Source organism: Tachypleus tridentatus, chromosome 8, assembly GCF_004210375.1.
Source record: "Tachypleus tridentatus isolate NWPU-2018 chromosome 8, ASM421037v1, whole genome shotgun sequence".
NCBI classification, from domain to species: domain Eukaryota; kingdom Metazoa; phylum Arthropoda; class Merostomata; order Xiphosura; family Limulidae; genus Tachypleus; species Tachypleus tridentatus.
This window is the reverse complement of record NC_134832.1, coordinates 1,805,671-1,825,006: the sequence shown is the minus strand read 5'-3', so window position 1 is coordinate 1,825,006 and position 19,336 is coordinate 1,805,671. Positions and strand designations below refer to the sequence as shown.

Below are 19,336 nucleotides of genomic sequence, written 5' to 3'. Positions count from 1 at the left end.
ACATGAGTGAAGACAGTTTATTATACATAAAATAACTTAAAGTAGCAAATACCCTTTACATAGTTTTTATGTAAATAACCCGAGGCAGCATGTAATCTTTGCATTGTTTTATATATAAAAAACATAAGGTAGATTTTACTTTGTAAATAGTTTTATGTATAAAGTAGTCTAAGGTAGCTTATTCCCTTTACATTGTTTTATATATGAAATAACTCTTATACCCTTTATATAGTTTTATATAAAAATAAATTAAGAATGCATACACTCTTTACAGAGTTCCACATAAAAAATAGCTTAAGGTAGCTTATACCCTTTACATAGTGTTACCTACGTTTTGGTCTTTTTATCAGAAAGAACACTTTCACACTCTGCTCTTTGTATGGAAATATATTGAAATAGTGGGTACAAAAACATATTTTGGCACATATTGTATAACATTACCACTGTGGTTATCCTATATTTTGTAAAAATAGAGAAATACAAAAGAAATGTTTTATTATCCTGATAACTTCTACGAATATGATTGAATGCTCCTGAAAATGGGTCGAAGCTTTGATGAGATGTGAAGAATTGGTCTGAACTAAAAAAAACCTCTGAAAATGTATTTTAAATTAAGTGTTAAAGGGTACATGGTGTCTTAAACTGGTTTCTCTATACCCCACAGTTTACTTTCCTGACATGCACTGTCAAGAGCAGTGAGTCATTCTCAAAATAAAACAATCAAATAGAGCTGCAAGCAATTATATCCCTTACACATACTGTTTACGTAAAGCTTGTCTGATTAAATTTGGATCGACACTGCAATGATTACTGTTTGACAATATTTCACTGTCTGATACACCAGAAACTGACTGTAAACAAGATGGTCTTGGGATTGAACCAAGCACTTTGTGTACTGAAGTTAAATATTGACACTGACTTTACACACAGAAGCATCTTGTGGTGAAGAACTACTGAGTTTTATACTCTTAAAGAATGTTATTGTGAACTGTTACAGCTAAAATATGTTCTGTTGATCTATAAATGATGTGTTTGTAAACACGCAAGTACAACTGGTGGCAAGAGAATTACATATTGTACATGTTTCACTCTTACATACAAATGACCGACCTGCTGTAGTACACGTAAACATTAATATCAACTTTCGATCAGAGCAAGCTATCATACTAGCGAGAAAGTTGAAAATTATTTCGATATTGATTATAATTAATTAGATATCGTTTTCTCATGTTTCTACTTATAAAGATTAGAATGCGATGTCACATTTGTTAGGTAGCATTGCTAGTAAATTTAATTTCTACCATAAACCCAATAATATCTCACGAGGTTTGCTCAACTGAAGAGAACTAAATTCGTCCTAAATACATATATTAAGCAACCAAAGCAAAAGTTTTATTTTTAATAATAAAAGTGGAATAATGAAATCAAAACTAACAGGTTCCTCACGACGGGACATTTTGTGGAAATAAAAGACAACAAAAACTATCAAATCCGGTTTGTCTTAATTTGAACCGAAAGTTTTTGGACATTTTACTGGCTAAAAAGAAAGCAGTTCTTGAACTGTTCTACCCTTTAGTCTACGAAAAGTGATTTGAAGTGGTAATGTGATTGAAATCCGTCAGCGCATCAAATGCTTAACGGCCAAGCACAAGAAGCATGGAAGTCTCCAAATAACACATAACCGTTTGGAACCACCTTGGTAAATATTGCTCGGGAATTCGAGTGAAATATTATATCTTTAGGTACTTTCAAAGTGTTCCTGTATGCTCACCCTACATCCTGTCGAATCGTAGGTAATATCATTCGTATCTCATTTGAAAACTAAATATAAAAAATAATACCAGAAGTATAAAATGGTGATAACTACTTTATTAATGATACAGAGAATGTGGCTTTAATGATATATACTGAATTTAATCCCAGGAGCTAGACCTTAGTACTAGCTAGTATGGATACTTGAGGATGCTGTATTTCATTGAAAAATATATATCTATTAACAAATGATAACTTGTTTCGAAAGAATACGCCCAAACCCATCATCTTTAAGGTTTTCCGGATTGAACTTTTAATATTCAACACATTTTTAACCTAAAGACACCCCTTGGCTCCAGAGGGACATGTTAAAAAGTAAATTTCGGTATAAACAGTGTGATCAGTTTTAGTAATGAAAGTAACATTAAAATAATTTAAACATTAGGTGTTCGTTTCAAATACTGTGACAGATGTGACCAACCTAACGCCAGTATAGCTGTTGATAAGTAGAACGTTCCAAAATTCTCCATAAAAATGTTTTGTGACCAATCAAAACCTTTTAAACAGCTCTTACAGTGCAACCTTACAGCAATTTGGCGTCTGAGAAAAATTGCTACGACACGTTACACTTTAAATGTGGAATCAGGTAGCAGAACATTACTCAAATATAGCTACTAAATAATACTTTAAATGAATATGTAGGTTATTGGTTCTGCAATTAAATTATAACTGTTAAATGCACTAAAAGTAAGTACTGCGTTAAGAACATTGAGATATGTCTAACTCAACTAGTCCAACTTCATTTTACCTCTGTCACTTAAAAAACAACAAAAACACGTGATGTAGGTAACATTAAATAATAGATAAAGCTAAATCCTCAGAATCAATCGAAAAGTAAACACAATAAACTTCAAGATGGGTCAACAATAATAATAATAATAATACAAAAAAGAAAGTTACATTAATCGTAAAAAAATTCGGTGTATATTAGAATAGTTAAGAAATTGATGTTACACCGATTGTCAACAATTAGAATACATTACAATGAATAAGAAACGAACGTTACACCAATCGTCAATATTCATTCAGTGTGCATTAGGATGGATATATTTCTATTTTTGATTAAATTAGTTGAGAGAACGAAAATCTTTTTTTCAATTATTATTTAAGTAATTATTCATGATAGAATATGTACGTAGTTTCAACATGTCTAAAGAAAAATATTTTGTTCCAACTTACAAGTAATATGTGATGTTTCATTTCGTTAGGTGATATTCCTCTTGTTGCAATATCCAAGTAACTGCTTACATGTTCATACTTGAAAGGTTTAATAAAACATTCTGCAAACGCTTATATCGACCATGCCAAAGCAAATGTTTGAAGTTATTCGCAATGACGGCCGTGCAACTCACTACTGAAACCTCTTTTTGGGCATTTCATACCCTGTTTAGGACTTTTTTTTGGTATCGTCTTAAACTTTTGACCAGCTTGTATTTAGGCTAATTTCATAGTGTTCGCATTTTCCCTTTTATTTTTTTCATCTTTCAAAGCTCTACTCAAATAAGTGGTTGAGTCTAACAACGCAAAATCCATATTTTTTCTTTATGTTCATTGGCCTAAAGATTTTGGCCAGCAGTGTATATTCTGTAACTTGTTACACTTAAATAATAAAATGCCAATAAGTGTCTCTGTCAATATATATTCTGCGATCTCAAAATTCTTAAGCTAACTCAGATTGAATTCACATTTCAGAGAAATAAATGGTAATGTTCTAGAACATTTTAAGTTGGAAACTTGTTAGAGTGTATGTGGTGAAATAAATCAGTACTTAAAATCTGGAAACACAAATGGTCACCTGACAATGTATACAATAACAATAGTATATGTTAAAGACGTTATCTAATTTTGTTTTTAAACAGACAAAGAGTGTACTAAGTGAATGAAAGAAATTTGTTTTTACATGCGACGTTTGGCAGGATCAGTCTGTTTTCCTAGAAATGAGTGTTTGTATGAAACGTCGTACGTTAAAGCTTCTCCATGTTGTTGATAGTTTAGCTTGTCTGGTTTTATTTTCATTTCATCAGAGCCTTTATTATTTTAAATATTCACTAATGCACGGCAATTTGAAGAATTTATAGAAAATTTCGATTCCACTCATGAATGAAATAAAGAAACAAAACTCCCCTTGGTTGACTACTATCATCTTTTATATAGCAAGTAAAATTAAACTGAATGTGCAGTTGACTGGAGGATTTTTAAATAGTTCCACGTTTGTAGTAAACAAAAACTCTTCTTACCCAGAAATGTTCCTCTATAAGAGAATAACGTGGCACGAGTGGCTCCAAATCACTGTTCTTGAGAAGATCTGCGAGAGAAAAATGTGTTCTTTCAACAGCCACTGTTGAAATGATCAAACCGTTCATACAACAAATAAACACGAGAGTTGCCAGGAACCACAGTGCGAGAACGAGCCGAGCAGACCGAGTAGATTCGTGGATCTCTGCTCCTAGAGTAAAAGATGATATAGAAAGCATTGCACTTAAAAGAATCTCTTTCAGTACAGATCTATCAGTTGACGTCTATAAAGGAAGCGACCAGTGCATGTTTTATTCTAACCAGTCTTTTCTGTGAAAACTTACGTTAGTTTGGGAAATTGGAATGTAATGCACTGAAAATACTGGGAGATTAGCAGTAGGAATGGTTTATAAATCATTATTTGTTACGTATGTTATAACCACGAAATGTGAAATTATACTTATAAAAATAATGATCTGTTTGATGATTGTGTATGTGTAATAACATTTCTTTTATTTTTCCCAAAAGCTGAACTTGAAAAGAGAATCTGTGACTAGATGCCTAATCCATTTCTTTATTGGCTGTACCTTCTGCTGTGGACTGCAGTTTCGCCTGTTGAAGGCTCATCCGCACAGCTGAATAACCGAGACTACAGTCCACGCTAGAGGAAACGGCCAAACTAGGAAATGCATTAATCCTTTACGTCGCAGTTTCTCTTTTCAATTTCACCTTTGATGAAAAATAAATCTTTAATACACATACACAATCATTGAACAGTTGGTCCACTGTATACTATTCATAATAAATTCGATGAAATGTCATAACATTATTCATATACCTAAATTAATTTAGTTTAGTGTATAGTGAGGCCTGGCATGATTATTGCGCTTGACTGAGTGTCGTGAGTTCGAATCCCCATCACATCAAAGATGCTCGCCCTTTCAGCCGTATGGCTTTATAATGTTATGAGTAATCCCACTATTCTTTGGTAGAAAAGTAGCCCAAGAGTTGGCGGTGTGTGGTGATGATTAGCTGCCTTCTCTGTAACCTTACACTGCTAAATTAGAGACAGATAGCCCTCGTGTTGCTTTGCGCGAAATTCAAAACAAACTATATGGTGAAGTAAAACAGACTCAATAGAAATTTATCTATTTTGTTTAGTGTGCCGTTTATTTGTACATTAGGATCGTTTAAGAGACTTCATAATTCAGGAAGTAGTACTTACTGTAAGCTATATTTTTAATATTTAATTTAGATGTTTGTTTGATAGAGTGAACATATTATTACATAATGATGCAAGATTAAGCCTCAGTAGAATCTGGACACTTCCTGTATTGCATACAAAATTAGATTGTATATAATTAACATAATTAATTAAAGGCGTTATTAGGTCTAATGCCAGTTATAAGTTAAAATGTGATTTAGTGAGTAAGCTATGAAATTTTCATTCATCACGTTTGTTATCAATCAATCAGCAAAGTAATTCTACACTTAAATTAATTTATGAGTTAGGCATAGATTAGTTTCAGAATTTCTACTGAAACATTGTTTGTGAACTTATGATTATTAGTGAGCATAGCCTGTAGCAAACGTTATTGAAGAAATAAGTTAATTCATTATAAATTACTTGTATTGTACTTCGCATAACGTTTACCAAATAATCCAGTAGAGCCCGTCCAATGATATAATGTATTAGAACACCTCAACGTGGGAACCTATTGGAGATTAATTCCCGTCATATTCTCAACTATTTTAATATTCACATATATTCTATCAATTCACCTTAATGGACACGGCAGACAGCCTGATGTGGCTTCGCCATAAGAAAAAAACACACATGTATTTTGACAAACAAAACGCCAATAATTTGGCAGTTTCCTTTGGATATAGCTTTGGTTTACTTTCTTGGAATCCTGTATACCGTAACCAAAGTTGTCACGATTGAACAGGCGACGAAATACCAGTGCAACCCCAAGTTTAAATATTGTTTCTTTTCACCCCCTCATTTGCTGGATTAATATGCAGTTGCTAAGAATAGAAAAAGAAAAAAAGAAACTACAAATTATGTGCTGCTTGGAGACGGAAGCTTAAGATTGGGTTGTAATAAACTTACTTATAAAAAATTGCCTAAAATTAAGAACATTTCACGTGTGTTATTATCAGTTTTTAACTTTTGGCTAACTATCCAACTCGTTTTAAACAAAAGATCCAAACTATTTCATAGATAAAAATACTTTTATTTTCTGTAAACAGTAGCACAATATCGTGTTTTATTGTAGTTGTTGTTTTTAATTTACGCAAAGTTTCCTGAAAATTATTTGTACTAGCCGCTCTTCATTTAGAAATGATAGATTAAAGGGAAGACAGCTAATCAACAACACCCACCGCCAACAGGAGCTATTGTTGCATTGTAAAAACCGTGTTTCTGGAACAAGTGAACAACATACCCTGGTTTAGAAGTGGAGACATAAGATTCCATAGTGATCTTAGAAATGTTTCATGTCGTTGGTCCGGTCGTAGCAGCTTGCAAATAACATGATAAGTTCCGGTTATCAAGATGAGGAATACTGCTATCAGTGTCCACACCTAAATCATGACTTGAAAATTATATGGGTTTTCCTTTCAAAGCAACAAATTAAAAGAATGTAACACAGTTATGGTATATTAAAGTTTAGCTTCATAGTTAAAACGCTCAAGGAAAATTTGTTTTTCAGAAGGGTGACCCGTAAAAATATTAAGTTTAATATCATGTTTTATATCTTTCACACAATAAGATGATTTCTAGCTTTGATATGTTTAATTTACTAACACATCTTTCTTTAATTTCTTAAGAACGCAGTTGATATTATGACAACAAAATTTTCAATTTGATTATATTACTATTCTGTTGCTTTGAATATGCCAGTTAAGCTATAAAAGAAAAACCCGCACTCACTTTACTTATTTATATTAGGGTGCTGTATTAAGACAATCTATGTACTAGACCAAGATAAATTTCTGTAGATTAGGTGTTAAAACAAGACGAGTGTGTGAAGGTTAGATATTACAAAAGTACAGGTCTGTCTATACAAGGTGCTAGAGTACATTTGTTTAGATTAAGTGCTGGAATAAGGCAAGTGTGTAGATTATATGTGATAAATCAGGGCAAGGTTCTTTAGAGTAGATGCTATATTAGGTAATAAAATAGGACAGGTTCCTCTAAAGTGGGTGCTAGAATAATATAAGTACGTCTAGATTAGGTGTTAAAGCAAGAGGAGTGTGTCTAGGTTAGATGATAAAACAGGACAATTTTCCCTAAAGTAAGTGCCAGAACAAGCTAGGAATTATCAACTTTTTAACCGCTGACCTTCCAATGGAAGATCTTTTCGAAGTGTACACTCATGCCTGGTCTCGAGTTTCCTAGAAGTAATGTTCCATGGTCAATGTACATTGTCCCTGGAAAGTTGGCGAATCCATCTCTGTCCAGCCGAACTTGATAATTAAACAGAGCGATTTCAGCACTCTGAAAAATATCGTATTAAATCCATAAAATAACAGTTCCTAAAAGGTAAACACCATGATGTACTTTAATGGAGAGGTTAAATTTCTTTATAATGCAGGAAACAAAATCCCAAAGCTTTGACGTGAATATAAGTCATATATATATTATCATGCTAGTCAATGAAGTTAGACATATTCCGAATAATTCTTGTTTGTTTTTTTTCTTTGTTTGTTAGATAATTGAAAAGCAGGACATGGTGAATAACAATATCATTTATAGAAACTGTTATATAGTACATTGAGGTATTTTGTCAAGTAGTTTATCAAAATGTAATTGAGATTCATATTTGAAGTTATGTGGTTATGAATTATAAACATATCTGTTATATACGAAATAAATCATTAGTATATTTGTAGAAGGACTGAAATTAGTTTGAAAGTTTAGATGGATGTAATAGAAAAAGAGTATATTTGAGAGAGCTGTTGACATATTATGTAACTTCTAAACATTCATTATATACCTAATTTAGTTAATTTTGCCACAGGAGATTCTCATGTTGGTGTAAATGAGTTATGTGTACTGTACCATAATTCTAAAGGCCATGATTATTATTTTTACAAAAAGACACAGTGGTAAAATGAATAGACATTTAACATGTTTTTTTTTTCCATTTAACTACGGCTTATTAATACAACGTGCAACTATTAAGGAGCGGTATAAATGTTCAGTTAGGATATTTATATGGTTCATTTCTGTATTTAGTAGATAACTGAATTTCGCATTTGAAGTTAATTACAAAATAAGATTTCGGTATTTAGAGGTAGGTGTACCAGGGTTTTCCAACTCTTAACCTTGTTGATTTGGACATTGATGAATTCAATTACTTAATGCTGCAGCGTTAGAGTTCCAAGAATCTATGAGTAAAAGATCACGACTAAGTCTTTTACCCAGTACCAGTGCTCATAAGGTCAGCTTGGACGCAATACACATAACAGTGGTTTAAGTGTTTTATATATATATGATGAATAAGTGTTATTATGATGGTTTATTTTCATTTGATTTTAATAACAATTATTTATTTTAACTTTAGTAGCTCAAAGAAAGATCTATTAGTAAATGCTAAAACTCAGGTTTCGATACCCCTGGGACATAGCGCACATAGCCTCTTATGTATAATAGTTTTGCTCTCAAACACAGACAAATAAGTGAACCTAAGAACTGATGAACAACCAACCAGAAAGCAATACCTTGTTAGCCAACATGTGGAGCATTTCATTAATACAGTAGAGACCTTTTGGACAGAATTTTGTTCCTCGAGGGTCCACCAGTACGTAACTGTAAAGATGTTGAAAACCAAGTTATTCGAAATATCTTAAATATGTTAAAACTTTCAGATTCAATGAAAGATTTGTGCTTTGAAACTGGTTTCAACCAAAGCAGTTAATATATTGGTTTCTATCAAAAACATTTTTGATATGGTTATTAATAAAATTCGAGCCCTTTTAGACTCGTGTATTATGTACTATTACACGTTTATTTTAATATTTACGTGTTGTTGTTTTCCAGCTTAATGTATAAAGTATATTGTTAAATGTGTATTGCCCAAGTCCCTCCTGTTCTCTAAATTCGTAGAAGATTCTCGAACGAAAGAATCAACAATATACGGAGTGTGTGTAATACTAGTGATTCCTAGTATTGTTGCTAACTGAACTTTCTAGAACCTCTTCTAATGAATATAGAAGGTAGCTATTGCAAGACGCGGGGTCACAGTAATATAATATTGTTGGTGAGCTACAGTTAGTATAATATAACCCTCGGAAGCTATAATTGTGATTAATTGTTATTAATCGAAAAACTACAGAAATTGACAAGGTACGTTTATAGATTTCGAAGATTATTAACTATTTAACTTAGTGAATTACCTTCGGATGTTGGTATGTCTACGAAGACATTAACTATCTTCGTAAAAGGCAGTATATATGCAATATGAGGCCAGCCAAATAAAGTAGTTCAAGCTAAGTGTAGCAATATAAGTTCAGAAATGATTCGATCGTCGTGGACCATCAATAAAATTTTCAGTTCTAGGCCGGATAAAAGACTCAGCATAGTTTTTAAAACACTTATATATAAACCAATGTTTTTAATAACTGTTATTATAAATTGTGTTGTTGCTTATATATTAAAATATAATTTGTTTTGTTTTCTTTCCTTTTGCGCAAAGCTACTCGAGGGCTATCTGCGCTAGCCGTCCCTAAATTAGCAGTGTAAGACTAGAGGAAAGGCAGCTAGTCATCACCACCCATCGCCAACTCTTGGGCTACTCTTTTACCAACGAATTGACCGTTGCATTATAACACCCCCACGGCTGAAAGGGCAAACGAACTTCGGATTACGAGTCGAACGCCTTAACACGCTTGGCCATGCCGCGCTCTATATAATTTGTGTTATGAAAGAATATCGTATGTATTAATATTATAGGTAAATGTCATAAATTTCATACATATACATATTGACATTTAATTAACTTCTAAATTAAAATTTCCAATTCTCTGAAATTGTAATATGTCACACGTTGCATAATAAATCAGAAACTCGTTCGAGATTGGCCCGGCATGGCCAAGTGCGTTAAGGTGTTCGACTTGTAATCTGAGGGTCGCGGGTTCGATGCCCGGTCGCGCCGAACATGCTCGCCCTTTCAGCTGTGGGGGCGTTAATGTTACGGTCAATTCCACTATTCGTTGGTAAAAGAGTAGCCCAAGAGTTGGCGGTGGGTGGTGATGACTAGCTGCTTTCCCTCTAGTCTTACACTATCTAAATTAGAGACGGCTAGCGCAGATAGTTCACAAGTAGCTTTGCCCGAAATTCAAAAACAAACAAACAAACAATCGTTCGAGATAAATTATAATATGTAACAATTAATATTTGATTAACTGATGATGGTGTTAAAAATTAGTTTTAATGGACAAGCGAACTTGTACGTTGTCGATCGCTATTAACGAAACTGAGATTTAGAACAAATAGAGATACAGGTCTTTATTTTATTGTTAATATAAGGAGACATTTATAAAGGTTAATATCCAGTCCTTTCTCTTATAATAATAATGTGATTGAACTATTTGTGAAATGTGGAATTAAAAACGTTGATATTACTAAAGTTTTTTTTTGTTTTTTTAACATTAGTTCAGTCGACACGTATAAACAAAATTTAGTGTATAACCTTCTTTGAAATTCAATTTACGTTGGTATTTTCCTAAACAGCAGTTAACTGTTTGGAAAATCCTATGAAAACAAATCCGCTATTCTCCTGTCAGTTTCATCCTCCCCAATCTAAGAAATTGTCAGTGAAAATAAAGAAGAATATGCTAAGGGGAAAGATATTGTAAGAAAATCCAAAATTGTTAGGAAATTATTGAGAAATGTTTTCTAAAGACAAACTACATATTCAACACCAAAATTAATTGCAAAGGTACGAGGAAAGCACAGATCGCCCTTTCTGTAGCTTTGTGCTTCATAACAAACGACAACTAAAATTGATTTGCTTTCCATGCTCATGTTTTTTTTTGAAGAAAGATAAATGGGATTAGAAATTATCTAGGAAGTTCTTTGAAAAATTCCTGAGAAAACCAAACCGTTAGGAAATTACAGAGAAGTTTTCCCAAAGATCAACTACATATTCTACTCTAAAATGAACTTGCTTTCCGTGCTATTCTTTGAGGGAAGCTAAAACTGGTCAGAAATTATCTAAAAAATTCCTGATTAGATCAACGGGATGTTTAAGAAAAATCGAAATCGTTAAGAATTATTAGGAATTTTTTCCTAAAGATAAACTGCGTATTTTATTACAAAATGAATTGTTTACCTTAAACTACACATAATTAGCCGTTTTTTATCGGTTGGATTATATTAATATAATTTTTCAATAGCATGAATTATCTTAAAAAATCCTCATACATTAACTAAATTTTTATAAATGGTATTCACTCAGTGGCTGTATTTTTATAACTTTACTGTATGAAGTGAAAATTTTGAAATATGAAATCCTCGCAACTTAAATAAAACAACGTAGCTTTACTTGTATTATTTCAGAAAATATACGTGAAAAAAAAAGAGCAAGATGCATGAAACTACGATTGAAATATTTTATTACGTATAACATTACACAATATTGTTTGGAATATTACTGAAGGCGTAAGTAAGAAAAATTTATTGAATATTTGTTTGAGACGAAAAATTAAAATATGTTGCTATACAGAATACATCAAAGTTGTTATTGTAAGATACAATTTATTAACAGTCTTGCTTATGACGGTAAATTATCATCGTTTTTGGTTTTTCTGGTGAAATATGTAAAAGTTATTTCGTAATAGATGACCTGTAATCTTAGTAAACAATAATAATAGTGTTAAGATATCATTTTATTGTATTTGATTATAAAGAAAGTAAATATTTGCATAGGTGTTTCTCATTTTCCTAATATTTTTTACCATAGTTTAATGGGTTAATTCTTTCTAAACCATGAAATATAGGTAAGTGTAGGGAAGTATATGTTTACACGTTATCTTCGTGGGTGTTCCGAGTAAGAAACTAAATTAACTTTGATAATGATATCAAGCTTCTAAAGGAGATAAAAATGGATGAAGTATAGGATTAATTATTGTTTGCTAGAATGACTGACCTAGTCCTCGCACTGTATTAGTCGTCGTTAACATTAACATGGGATTGAACTGAAGGTAATGTTTTCAAAAGTTGCTAATTTTTAGATAGTCCTTATTTTTCTCAAAATATTACCAGCTGGCCCCTTAATCATAGACGGAAACACAGAACTGAAAAACAGGGAAATTATTTTATTATTTACTGGTATACTTCCTAAACGTTCATTATAGTAAACGTTTTTTTGTGAGTAACCTCGCGATGATTATCGTTCAAAAAAACCTCATTTATTCGACAGAAAATAAATGGTGAACTATTGTTATTTGCTCTTTGTTATCAAGTACATTTAAATCAACAATTCAGAGTGGACATAAAGATAAAGTTATTTTATTGAGAGAAATATTAAACGAGTTAAAAACTGACCTCGTTAATTTGGAATCTTTATACAGAAAGTTTTTGTAGAAAAGTTATTGTTTAATACTAGTAAAATTAAATACAATTTAAGGAACTATTGTTTCAGGAACACTATTGACAACAGTGTGTTTATTTATAATAGTGCATGACATTTTACCCACTCGTTGCTTAGGTCCCTCGTCTTATTACATTTCTTTTTTATTAGTCACGTACTCACTGGTAAACTTAACATCGTAGTTAATGATGATTTCCGATATTTAATGAATTAAATTAAAAATTTTTTGTAACCAATTCTATATTTCTTAAAAACTATTATAAACATTAGTTATTGAATCACTCAATGAGGTATTTCGTGAATATTAGTTCTTAAGTCAGTAAATGCGATATTTAAGAATACCGCGGATTTTCTACTTCGATATTTTGGAATCTTATTTTTTTTTTGATAAATTAGTCGGTATTTTGTGTATGTGCAGTTTTCTCGTAACATGTGATCAAGAAAGTCATCAGGATGGTTTTCTTAATCTACCTTTGTATCTTATCACTTTTTAGGGCAAACGCTTCGTCTGCCCAAAAAAAGCTACGGCTGCACGTTGGGCAAGGATGTCGACGAATTCATTATCGCCTTTTGGTAGGTCAGTGATGCTTCGAGATTATGAACTTAAGTTAGAATGAGAATAACCAGTCACTCTTGGTAATTCTCATATTACGTTTGAAGAAGTAGCATTAGATTTAAAACCATCTCGACCAATAACCACTTTGTGTTGTTGTGGTTAAAAAGTTGAGAACGGTAGAAAAGAGCTTTGGTTTAAATTTCTAGCAAAGCTACGAGAGATCGAGCTATCTGTGATAGCCATCGCAGTGAAAGACTAGAGTGAAAGCAGCTAGTGATTAACACACACCGTCAATTCTTGGGCTACTCTCTTACTATCACATTATAACGCTCCCACGGCTGAAAAGGCAACTATATTTGGTGAGACGGAGATTCGAACTCACCACACGCAGATTGCTAGTCAAGCGCCCAAGCCACATTACCATGACAATCTACCACTCACCCAAATGATAAAAATGAGACATTTAAACAGTACAGAACAAAGCTTTATGAACTGTTAATAAAAGGAATCGAATAATATAACTGTACTGGACACAATGACAAGACTGTAGGTTTGATGCTCCAAGAGCACATTTGACAAAATTACCAATGCAGATAATAATGTGGTTAACACACACAACATTAGTGAATGGATGTGTTATGGCGAAGAAATGCTGTGGGTTACAATTAGATGAAAATCGAGCGAGCATTACCAGTTAGTGCTTTCATGAATAAGAAGAGACATTACTACTTCTTGCAAAAATGTTTTATACGCGACCCGGTTGACCGTTCAACTAAACACTATATGCAGAGTAAGAAATTGTAGAAACAAGGAAGAATTTAATATGTTGTATTGAAGACAAGGAGAAATTTAAAATCAATATTTAAAGAAGTGATGATAAGAGGGCAAGTTATACATGCATTAAGAGATAATGATTGCTGAAACACTCTGAAAAGAAGAAAGTTAATGACAAATAATCAACTTACTCATGCAGATAATATATTAGATTAAAGAAAACTAAAACAGAATAGAAGTTAGTGAAGAAACAAGTCATTAAGTAAATAATATAAATACTGAAGTAATTTTGGCTGCTGTTAAAATAGGGCACATGGATAAAAAACAAATAATTAAATGGCAGTTACGATATTAGAGCTCGGATACATACCGCAGTAAAGAAGTGATAGAAGAATCAAAAGCAACTAGTCTTAGTTGAAATTATTATTATTACTCGCGGGAAAGAGCGTTGAGGTGTAAGTATGATGAGAATGTAGCAACAAGTGGCAGAAATCAAACGGTACTCACAAAGGAGTTTAGAACAGACAGTTTTAAGTTAAGGAATGATGTAATGTTGGTTGGACATTTAGGCTTAGGTAAAATGAGAGACAGTATCGGTGAAACTACAACTGGCTGTGTATGTTTGTAGAATTCGGTAAAAAGCTATTTGCTATGTTAGATAGCTAGTAAAAGGCATAAAAGTAAAATAAAAATGATTACAGAACCCGATATTAATAGACATCTTCCAGAAACAGAACATCGGGAATAAATATATTTTGGCAGTAGTTTATTCTGCTATTAGATTTGTAGAATCGGTAGCATTAGAATCTATGGAAAGAGACAGCTGAAAATTATATTCTCGTAGATCGGGCATTCTGAATAATTATTTTCATATTTAATGAGCATTTTCCAATAAAAAATAATGCAAGAATTATGGAACATGACAGAAGTAAAAATGAAACGCAGCAAGTCAGCACTGTTGAATTTGGAGACCAAAAGAGCCCTTAAAGTTGTGAAACGAAATAGTCATATAAACAGGAGACAGATGAAAGGCTACTAAGAAAGGGACTTATTCGGTGTGGGTTTTGGGTTTGTGTAAGGAATGTAAAAGACAGGAGCTAAACGAAGAAGAAAATAGTGGAATGTGCGAGAGAGAATAAATAAATCGAGAGAGGCGAAGGAAGAAAGTAATATGCTGCCAGTAAGAAACATGATGTATTTCTAGTCAGTACGTTATTGCATGTAGAATAAACAGCAATCTGTTATGTTTAGATTGGTATGAGTCAATTACTAACAGTAATAAGAGTGCATGCTACATAAAATTGATTGGCATACATAAGAAGGAAAAGAGAAGTGTAAGTGTAGACGATTATAATTTTTCTTTTGTTTGTTAAGTTCACTATAATACTGTTATTTGTTATGTTTTCTTTATTACTCTTCAAGAAATAAAACCGTATTTTTATACTGCTTCAACATTTGAAAGTAGCATTTGTACCATGTGTAAAACAAATGTATTTAATCTTAACGCCTTAACATTTCAATACACTATACAATACTCACAATAATACCAGAAATTCATGGAGGTTTCATTCTGTTCTTACCAGCATAAAATACCCACATTACACTGAGGGGTTCAAAGTTCCTTTTATTATTCACAGAAGCCCTAGTGTATCGATTAAGTTCTTATACTATCTCCAATTACTTCTATAAATACCCTAAGAGTGGGATGAACTCTGTCTAAAAACAGATCCCATTAGGACACCGGTCTGTGGTACCAAAGTATGTGTGATTGGGGATATGAATGTTGTTTCAAAAATGGCACTTCCAAGATCCCATGGGGCTAAAAACTCAAACTTAGATGCCAGATTCAGCTTATGCGTGGATGACCTACCAGGCGCGTGTTAAGCTCAAATAAATGAGGACAGATTGTTTACTCAATACAAATAAGGACACTTTTCAAGAAACCCTAAGTCCACTTACCAAGTTAGGTTCTTCTAGTTCTATAAATATGGGAATAGTTCGCATGCAAAAACGTTCACAAATATAAAACATGATTTAATATAGGAGTAACTGGTTTGTTTGAGCCATTTTTAAATGTTAAATTGTGAGTTTATCAGCGAAAATAGAAATTATAGACGTTCTTCCTGTTTTGTTCATAGTACCCACCCCTCAACCCAGCGATCCATGTTTATCGCATTTGTACCCCTCCCATGTTCTTAAATTCCTACGACTCTCCTTTCAAATAAACCTTTAGGGTGGATGAAAAGATACTTTAATCCCTGAATATCCTTGGGAGAAATTCTTCATCAGAAAGTTCCTGACCTCAATCCCCGTACATAGCATATAAACCTCAATATTTACCCAAAATACTTGGGTATCACATTATAGTTTATTATGCAAGACAGGAAATGTGCCGTTTAAGTGGCGATATACACTATATATTTTTGAAATGCTTCAATATTTAAAAGCACACATTTGTTCCACGTGTACGGCAAATGTATTCAGTCTTAACACCATAAAACTTCATTATATATGCATTATTCACAAGAATACCTGAAATTCATGGATGAGCTGATGCTGTCCAGAAGGTCTTTTAGAACCCCATCGATGGTAAAGTTCTCCCCTTTGCCAAACACTCGGACCCAAGGTCTCCACTGAAGCAAGGAATGGTGTTTTGGGTAAGGGTAAAAGTGGCACAACAAAGAAGTTAATGATATGTGTGAAATGTTGTTATATTTAAATTAACTCTCGGGGACTAGACAAAGTAAATGGAAACATTTCTTGAAAAACGAATCAGGTAGAATGACTGAATATCTTTAAAAACACAAACGTTACTTACCAGTGCCTTGTGTAACAAAAGGAACTAGAAAAATATTTGTTTAAACTTTATCTTAATGATCAAAGCATATAGTTAAGCCTTTCTGAAGTGATTATTATTTGACTGACTATTCAAGTCCTGAAAACATCATCTCACATAAAGGATACCACTCCATTTGTACATTGTTATCGAATAATCAATAGCACGTCAAAGTGGGAGGAGCTACGTAGCTGTTCTAACTTATGTAGCACATACTTAAAGAATTAGGAACGAAAATCAAACACGACACATGATAAAATACTAGTGCGCTTACCCTTGTTATGAGTATCTATTATTAGAAAGAAGCGGAAAAATTCTTTCGTTATAATTTTACTCATGTTAATTCCATACATAAATACGACTCGAAAGTTTAGTGGTTCAATTTAACTATTTTCCGTGGGCAACACTTGAGTTGTAACACCAAAGTTTGTTGGTCTTTTGTAAGTCTGTGTCACGACCATATATGTTCACTATATTATTATATTAACCTGAAAAAAGAAAACTTAACATTTAAATTAAGTAATAATATTTAAGTTATTAAATATGGTAAAAAATAAGTCTTTTAATTAAAGTAATAACGTCATAAATAAACAACTTAGAAGCCTTACCTCTGTAGCTGTTACTCTTAGTAGATCCAATCATATTACCCAGGAGTCTGAAGTCATCTTACGTAAGATCGTATGATAACCTGAAATAAAGTACACACAAAACTTATAACTAATTTAGAGACCTTACCTCTATAGCTGTTACCCTTATTGGATCCCATCCTATTACACAGGAGTTTGAAGACATTTCATGTCAGAATGTACGACAACCTGAAATAAAGTAGACACAAAACGTAGTGATACTATGCACTAATATGTAGAAATTTGACCTTTAAATTGACGATTCTCTTAAACTGTATGAAGTAGAATAAGTTTATTGAATTATACATTATCTTACTGAGAACCAGTAAAAATTCTTTATATTATCATAATGTGTCGGGTATTAGCATAAGAAACAAAAGTTGTGTGATCGAATTATCTAAAATTATAGTTTTTGAATCCTTAGGGAATATGAAAGTGAGAGAAATATAAAGCATTACAGTGAAAAGTATTCATAATGCGTCTTAGTGATGTGATACGTATATGGCAGTTTGCAGGAAACGAATTAAATATTTATGAGTCATGATGATGTTTCCAGTGAAATATACATGAATGTGGAATAGCCCATACTTGTGACACAATATTTTGATAAATATATCAAAGTTGTTACCTGTTAATGATTTTTTTCTTACATTCTTGAAGCAATTTTGGAATATAAGGTGTTTTTTTTTTCAATAGTCGCGATAGTCGGTTGAGTTGAGTGTTTTACGTAACACAATGGTCTGACACGAAGCTACTTTTGAATTTCTTCATTGGCAGTTTCAACTCTCTTCATATATATATTCCTTATTTGTAGTCTGTTTTCAAAGGAGTTGTGTGTACTCCAACAGCATACCAGATGTTTCAAGATACCTCAGGGATTTTAACATTTAGATGTTTTCATATAATTTTTATATGTACTTTGATATGTAACTTGAATCGTCGTTATGAAGCCTAATCTTCTTATAGGTTAGAAAAAATAATTTGACCATTCACGTTTCTCCAATAGATACTCATGGTTAAATTTCATTCCGTTCACGTTCAGAAAATTTAATGGTATCGTGATTGGGAGATATTTTTTCCATATTTGTCAAGGAATATTTTTATTTTACTTTGGAAATGGTTTTTATTTACACCAAAAGAAAATATTGTAAAAGCGTTTTGTTCTCGAATTTTCCAACAGAAAAGTCATGAAAGCAAATGTGCATCAATGGGATGAATACAATATCATCAGCCAGAAATATGAAACATATCTAAGTATTAAATACACTTTACTGCCTACACTACCAAGTAAACAGTCTAAATTATTCGACTGAAGTAACTATGACTAAAATACTAAGTAGGCATTATTATCAAATTTAACAAGCTAAGAGTCTAAGTCAGGAGTCACCAAACTACGGCCCTCGAGGTCATTTTGTCCGGCCCACCAGCTTGTTTTTTGTTTTTGTTTTTGAATTTCGCACAAAGCTACTGGAGGGCTATCTGTGCTAGCCGTTCATAATTTAGCAGTGTAAGACTAGAGGGAAGACAGCTAGTCATTACCAGCCACCGTCAACTCTTGGGCTACTCTTTTACCAACGAATAGTGGGATTGACCGTCACATTATAACGCCCCCACGGCTGAAAGGGCGAGTATGTTTGGTGCGACCGGGATTCGAACCCGCGACTCTCAGATTACGAGTCGCACGCCTTAATACGCTTGGCCATGCCGGGTCCCGGCCCGCCAGCAGCTAGCCGCTTGAAAATAAAAAGTGACATTTCTTCAAATGTCCGATTGTCATAAAAAAATAAATCTCACCGATGGTTGCTTTAAGTTGGCAAACACAAGACGCTAAGATAAAAATAAACAAGGCTGTCACGCGCATTTTTAACCGACAGCAAATTTCTTCTTTCGTCCTTGC

The 19,336-nt window shown here is 32.8% G+C and overlaps 1 protein-coding gene across 1 annotated transcript; it reads right to left on the bottom strand.

Annotated features, from left to right (window-relative positions):
- Positions 1–4,007: 4,007 nt before the first annotated feature.
- LOC143223854 (glutamate receptor ionotropic, delta-2-like) lies at positions 4,008–17,605 on the bottom strand. Its single transcript, XM_076452333.1, has 6 exons — positions 17,549–17,605; positions 16,510–16,610; positions 8,776–8,863; positions 7,394–7,549; positions 6,495–6,633; positions 4,008–4,258 (listed from the first exon to the last, which is right to left on the bottom strand). The coding sequence occupies exons 1-6, from the start codon at positions 17,603–17,605 to the stop codon at positions 4,008–4,010; spliced, it is 792 nt and encodes a 263-aa protein (XP_076308448.1).
- Between the last annotated feature and the right edge of the window lie 1,731 nt (positions 17,606–19,336).

What these genes read in the sequence shown, in the direction of transcription:
- LOC143223854 (XM_076452333.1), bottom strand. Translation starts at nt 17,605, where the DNA reads ATGTCTTCAAACTCCTGTGTAATAGGATGGGATCCAATAAGGGTAACA. An exon ending in TAAGGGTAACAGCTATAGAG is followed by an intron (nt 16,611 to 17,548) that starts GTAAGGTCTCTA and finishes TCCTTGCTTCAG; the next exon opens with TGGAGACCTTGGGTCCGAGT. An exon ending in AGCTCATCCATGAATTTCAG is followed by an intron (nt 8,864 to 16,509) that starts GTATTCTTGTGA and finishes ACATCTTTACAG; the next exon opens with TTACGTACTGGTGGACCCTC.